Source organism: Merops nubicus, unplaced genomic scaffold (assembly GCF_000691845.1).
Source record: "Merops nubicus isolate BGI_N331 unplaced genomic scaffold, ASM69184v1 scaffold18906, whole genome shotgun sequence".
NCBI classification, from domain to species: Eukaryota; Metazoa; Chordata; class Aves; order Coraciiformes; family Meropidae; genus Merops; species Merops nubicus.
The window spans coordinates 63,695-70,937 of NW_008613167.1; the positions used below are offsets into that span (position 1 = coordinate 63,695).

Here is a 7,243-nt window from a genome sequence, read left to right on the forward strand (position 1 = left end):
AAGAGTGGAAACTCTCTCCAGTAAGAAATCAATGAAACATTTTTACAAACCATAATTGCACATAAATCAAAAGTTTTCTTTCATCCTTCACCTAGGTACTCAATAGATCGAAACACAGACCTGGAGAGGTATTTCAATATTGATGCCAACAGTGGAGTCATTACAACTGCCAAATCTTTGGACAGGGAAACTAATGCTGTTCATAATATCACAGTTTTGGCTATGGAGAGTCGTAAGTAACAATCTGAAGATTTTTTTTGGCTGTTTACATGTAAAAATTCAGGCTTGGTTGTGATTAGCTGCATTGAGAGAAATTATGACAGTTTCAAACCATGCCAGATAAAAAATAACTTCTTAATGTAAAAGAGATCTATGGGATAAAAATTAACAAATACAACCAATTAAGTATTTGCCCTTTCCTTCAACTTACACTTTGTATAGTCTTTTGACTTCTGAAAAACAAGTACAAAGCAAGATGAAATATGCTAACTCAGCAATCTCAGGCCAAGTATCATTAGAAGAAACATGATAGAGAGTACAGAGGAGAGCAGTTAGCCCATCTTAGTGATGACACTGGCTTAGAGTTGATTGCTGTTGGTCAAACACAGCATTCTTAAAACATGTGAAGGAAAGGGGATGAGAATGCTGGTGTGGTTTCACTTTCCTGACTCTAAGGTAAGACTGTGGAGGGTCCTTTGTACTTGATATCCTTCTGGTGCAAGATGAAAAGTGGGAAGGATCGAACCCTTCCCGTGCATACAACAAGAATTCTGTTAATGCAAGTTTAACCCTAAACTTGTTCATCTCTGAATACATCCTGTGAAAAATGATATCTTTTTTGCTTTATATTTGAAGAATGTGTTTCTTCAAATCTCATCTTTATTACTACTCTGTTGGGCTGTGATAACGAAAGTTATCGGTTCTCTGATTTGCTATTTTAACAATCCTGAGTTCTTGCTTTCTATGAGGTTAATTTAATATTTAACCTGAAAGCTATCATTTGTCATTTAGTGTCTGTATGAGTTTATCTAGTATTCTCAGGAGCAGAATTTTGGTGTAGAAGGCCAGCACGGAAAACAAAAATTTTCCTTGGTAGTAACAAAACTGGCAAGGTAGCCAGGGGACATAACTGAAAACAGTGAGACTTTAGGAGCACAAGTGTTACCTTCCAATGCTTTAATGTATGTTCATAGCCTGCTTGGTTGTCAGTAAGCTTGGATTAACAGAGGAAAAAGTTTGTGTCAAAATTCCTTACTCCTCTGGCACTTCATATGTGGAAAAAAACCAAACCAAACCACTTTGATCTACCTTTGGATGCACTGCTTTAAAAACATAATCTACCTAAAATGTGGTTGCAGTACTCTATAGAAAGATAGATACAGATTTGAAGATTTATGCAGTTTTTTGTTCTACCCTACTCTGTCACTAATATCACCACTTGTGGTAAAACAATAATGCAAGGTCTTTCTTTCTTGCTCTGAACCAGAAGTGTTATCTAGCAAAATAAGTATAGCACACACTGATGTCTTTTGTGCTTAGTCCAAAAATATCTACTGCTTAAGATTAAAAGATGACATTGGACCCTGAACAGATTTGTATTTTAGCTTGAGATGGACATCAGCTTAAGAATGTGATTCATATTTAAGGTGTTTACCATGTTAATGGCAGTGTTGAAATACTTAGTTGTGTGTGTACTTTAAATACTTGGGGATTTGCTTAGGAACACAGCTTCCTTTTTTTCTTCTGCTGTACATAGCTGATGAAATTCTGTTTTTAACTTTTTAACAGCCTGATCAGTCTGAATTGCAACAAAAAAAAAATTATTTAACCCATAATAATCATGCTATTCCCAATATGATTAGAGCTGTTCTGGCTAGCTTTACCTCTTGGAAATGTTTTTACATCATTTTGCTCTTAACCTTCCATATGATGTGATTCAATGGTGTGATTAGTTGTTAGTAATTATCAGATTATTCCTGGAAGTGTAATTGAAGGGGCTAGAAAACATAAACATTGTTTCCAGTAAGTCCACAAGATCAAGTCAAGAGCTTCCTTTGACTTTCTAGGATGGATTGTAATTGATTTGATATGTACATGCAAAAGAAGAATGCAAATTAAAAATGTGCGGACCTTAAGGATAACTTGCAAAGAGCTCTTCTTGATTGTTTTGGGGTTTTTTTTGGCTTCTTTTCCTGTAGAGAATCCAGCACAGATTGGGAGAGGTTATGTAGCCATCACTATCCTCGACATCAATGACAATGCCCCTGAATTTGCCATGGAATATGAGACAACTGTCTGTGAAAATGCTCAACCTGGTCAGGTATGGCTTTGATAGGGTTTTTTTTATACTTACTTTTATCAGATAGGCAGCCATTCCTTATGAAAGTCTGCCAGCTTTAAGATAAAATATAATCAGCTTATGACAGTAAAAAGGATGTTTTGATGTCCAGCACAAGCAAATATTAATCAAACCTTTACATCTTTACCATACATCTGAAGAGAAGGACTCAGTGTAAAAACTCCTTGTTGAAGACATTGTTAAAATCTCTGTCTTTCTTACTGATGTAATCACAGAACCATAGAATGTTTTGAGTTGGAAGGTCTAGTCCAGCCCCCCTGCAGTGAGCAGGGGACATCTTCAGGGACATCTTCAACCAGATCAGGTTGCTCACAGTTCTGTCCAAGCTGACCTTGAATGTTTCCAGGGATGGGGCTTCTAGCACCTCTCTGAACAACTTGGGCCAGTGTTCCACTGCCCTCATGGTAAAAAATTTCTGCCTTCTCTCTAGTCTAAAGCTACCCATTTTTAGTTTAAAACCCTTGTCCTGTCACAACAGTCTCTGCTTACAGGGTTGTCTTCAGCTTTCTTATATGCCTCCTTTAAGTATAGAAAGGCCACAGTAAAAGTGTTCCTGGAGCCTTTTTTTTCTAGTTGAACAACCTGAAACTGACACATTTTGGTAAACTCGCCTAATACTAAATAATATTAAGAATGTGTACTTCCTCCTAATTTTGCTGGGAGGTATATATTCTGAGACCAAAGGCCCACCATTCCTAAATGAGTACAAGCTTTTATTTCTGTTAGGAAGCATGGGTCATAAGGCCATAAATTTTACAAGGGAGATGTATTCCTACCATACTTCCCAGTTTTTCTAGCTCCCCAAATGTCTTCAAATAGTCCTAGGCTCAACTAAACGTATCTGGTGTTGTTTATCCTTGGTGTTTCTCTTATTTGGGTGTTTCCTCTCTACCTGGTAAATATATATTTTCTCAGTCCCTCCTTTCTCCCAGGAAGCTGATATGTGTTTCTGGTAGACCCCACATATTCCCTGGGAGACATTGCACTGTGTGCCTTCAGTTCTGTGCTCATAGAATGTCGTCTGTCTGGTGGCATATGTTGTTTATTCCACAATTCAAAATCACATTGTGATTTAAATCCTTAATAGGAAAAAACACTATGATTATCAGCTCATGTTCATGGGAAATACAGAATATATGTGCTGGTATTGGAGTACTTTGCTTTCCGTGATCTAACCAGAACTGTTAGCTCTGAGTATCCATTCTTTATGGATTTTAAGCAATGGTTACACTTTTTACAGAGACTGGTTTTGAACAACTTTAGAAAAAAAGAATTTGGAAAAATATGATAATAATAAAAAAGAAATCCCAGAAAATTTTAATACGTTCATTACTTGGCTTTTTATTTTTCATGATGTTAAAAAATTAATTCTTAAAATCAACTACTTAAAAGCATCATTGTCTCCTTGTGCAAGTTTACAACGTTGATTGCAACCACTGATTCTTACATTAAGGGCCATGTAGAAAATACACTGCTATGCAGTTTATACTCCAGGCTCTGGTGAGGGACAGGACCTAACTCACAGGCCCTTTCTTTTGGCCAAGAAAGTTGGTGTCTCAATTTCTTCCGTTTTGAATGTCTCAAAACAGGTGATCCAGAAAATCAGTGCAATTGATAAAGACGACCCACCAAATGGCCATCAGTTCTACTTCAGTTTAACAGCAGAGGCAGCAAATAACCACAATTTTACACTCCAGGACAACAAAGGTAAGGACATTTTGTTTGGGTAAATATTCACCACTAACAACTCTCGTTTTGAATATATCCTGCTGATTGTGACCTACATAAAAGTCTATTTTTGTAAGGACATAAATTAAACTACAATCAGTCTGCAAAATAATTTTATCTGTGGACTATTTGTGAAGGGAATTAAACAGTTGTTTGAATCACTTAAAGCCTTGAGCCAAACGGCAGCTGCAAATTTTCTTTTTTTTTCTTTTTTTCAGGAGTCACTCTTCTCACATTTTTTTTTTTTCTTGTATTTATAGGTTTTTATCTAAACTAGATTTTACCTTGAGGCAGTGACTGAAAAATGTCCAGTAATTCATGTTTTATTAATATAACTCAAGGCATATAAAATGAGTGCACAGTACATTGACGTCTTTATTTATTTTTTTTTTTTAGAAAAAGATATCTTTCCAGTAAGTATGCCACCTATTGAAGATTGTTTTTAATAATGGAAACTGCCTGCAATATTTACACAGACTTTTTATAACTATTTCCCCAAAGACTTACGCAAAGACACCCATTGACATCACGTTTTTATTAGTTAAAATATCTGAGAACGTGATTCCAATTAGTGTTCTCATTAGTTACACTGCATAGTACAGCAGCTGGGCATGTATCAGTTGGTTTAGCTATTAGCTGAATCAAATAAAACTAAATAGACACTGTGTTACTCTTGAATTGCTCTTTTATAGACCAGTACTAAATGAGAACTAAAAAGTTATCCTTATTAATAAACCAAGAAAAACAGACATATGGTGTACTGAAGGATATTGTTTATACAGAGATTTTGAACAACATTCATGAAGTACTGTAACGTGACCTAATAAAGTTCTTTCACACTGTTGTTACTTTATCCTGTATGTAGTTGCTGATATGCTTAATTTGCTTCATATGAGCAGCTTGTGGTTCCAAACTAAAGACTGTAGTAGTAATAACGATCAAAATAACAAAAATCCATTAGACTAAGACTCTATTCAGAAATCTGACATGGCTGCAAGTACTGTAAAGTATTTTAGAAAAAGAAAGGCCCTCTTCCAGAGAACTTATCATTTGGAAAAAGTAATAATAGACTTTTGGCAATGCCAATAAAATCGATAGAGTCACAAGGCATGGGAGCAGTGGCCTCTTTTGATGTTAATTGATTTTATGCATTTCTCATATGATGCCATACGAAGAATTGCATATTTTGCCAGGTAGGTCATAAAAGATGATATAATAAGATAACTTTATAGGACTATTAATATATCTGTCTAGAAAGAGAAAAGTAGATAGACAGACCGACCTTTTCTATACATTTTAGGAGATATAACTCCCTACTTCTCCGGAACTGTGAACCTGTGTTGAACACAGTAACTTTTGTAAATATTTGCTGGAACACATGGATTTTTTAATCACCCAGCTCAGAGCAGCATCAAACCAAATATTTTGGACTGTTGACATTAGTCATCTTGACTCTCAGATGAGACTGAAAACAAGTGCATGTCTTTGTTAGATGTGCAATCACCTGTATTTATGCACCAGCTGGATTTTTTTTTCATTCAAAAATATTTAATTGGTCTTCGGAACTTATTCTTCTGTTAATATGTTCATCCTTTCAATTAATACAATATCTATAATTGACATAGATCTTTGGAAACTAGACCTGAAACAGGTACGTAGATACTTAACATGATCTTGGAAGGGTATTTTCTTTTTCTTTTTTATAATGATCTCATCTTCAACTGTCTGTCAAGAATGTGTGACTGTGAGCTTAACTAAAACCAAATAGACCTCTGTAAATTTAAATAGCCTTCTATGGAAAATAGAAGTCTTTTTATTTAATTAGGTATAATTTCTCAGCTGATCCTATCTCCACAGCTTTGAAAATATACGATCAAGAAAGATATACCTGTTGAAACAATATAAATATGCCTGTAAAGTCCTGTAAGTGACAGACTGTATGATTTATAGGCTGGTGTTTTAGAAAGGTCACTCATTTTACATTTATCATTTTCTTCCTTTACCTAGATAACACTGCAACAGTATTAACCAGAAGAAATGGGTTCCGAAGACAGGAACAGTCCGTTTTCTACTTGCCAATATTCATTGTGGACAGTGGATCACCTTCACTTAGTAGCACTAACACCCTCACCATCAGAGTCTGTGACTGTGATGCAGATGGTATTGCTCAGACATGCAATGCAGAAGCTTATATCTTGCCTGCAGGACTTAGCACCGGAGCCCTGATAGCAATATTGGCCTGTGTCTTGACACTACTGGGTATGTCTTCTCCCTCTTATTCTTATTTACCATTCAATATATAGTGTCTATTTATCTATTTATATGCATACAAACTTCAACACCTCGCCTTGACCCAAATTTCTGTAAAGAAGGACACCTAACCTTTCAGGCAGGAGAGCATTTTGTGTCATCAGCCACACAAAATCTTTAGCTTGAGATTTTCAATTTCAGAGACTTTGTTTCTATGTCATGCTGCCTCCAGGTATGTATATGAAATAACAAGTAAAAGCAAAAAAACTTGCATCAAATGTAATATTTAAGAGACAGACAATGCAATTTATGGATGTGTTTGGTTTTGTATACTCATTGTATAACTACTATCAGTGTGTATACAGTACTATCAGCATATATATATATTACATAACCACTATCAGTGTGTATAAAGTACTATCAGTACTTTTTCAGAGATGCAAATGTTTTTAAGCATTTATTGATTTTCAAAGAACAAAAAACATTCAGAAAATACAACATGTAATTTACTGATGGGAATCATATTTAATATATTGAATTCTACAGAATTTTCTTTTGTTGTTTCCACAGCTGATAGCACAGTTAAATTTTATGTTGTGCAGTGAAACTGCAACTAGATAAAAGACAGTGGAAAACAGTGGAAGAGTGTCAACATGTTAGTTTGGTTAGCACCTTTCATTTCACATTTAGTCCTAAAACACAGTGGCTACATGGTAGCAGGAAATCCCCAAATCAAGGAGTAAAAATGAAGGATCATCCTTCAGGAAGCAAATGACTAAAAGTGCAGGTTTTTTTGTTGTCAGAAAGTTCACGTATTAAGAAGGGTGCACAATAATTTTCTGAAATGTTGTTATCAATAGAGAGATTTTTCTATTCCCTCGCTCTTCATGTCAGCCTAAGGGAAAG

The 7,243-nt window shown here is 35.4% G+C and overlaps 1 protein-coding gene across 1 annotated transcript in view; it reads left to right on the forward strand.

Moving 5' to 3' along the window:
- CDH7 (cadherin 7, type 2) overlaps positions 1-7,243 on the forward strand; it is a 69,225-nt gene that overhangs the window by 55,259 nt on the left and 6,723 nt on the right. The window contains exons 7-10 of the mRNA XM_008941827.1: positions 96-232; positions 2,199-2,320; positions 3,949-4,066; positions 6,095-6,346. Coding sequence (XP_008940075.1) covers positions 96-232; positions 2,199-2,320; positions 3,949-4,066; positions 6,095-6,346 — 629 coding nt within the window. The remainder of the gene's footprint in view (positions 1-95; positions 233-2,198; positions 2,321-3,948; positions 4,067-6,094; positions 6,347-7,243) is intronic.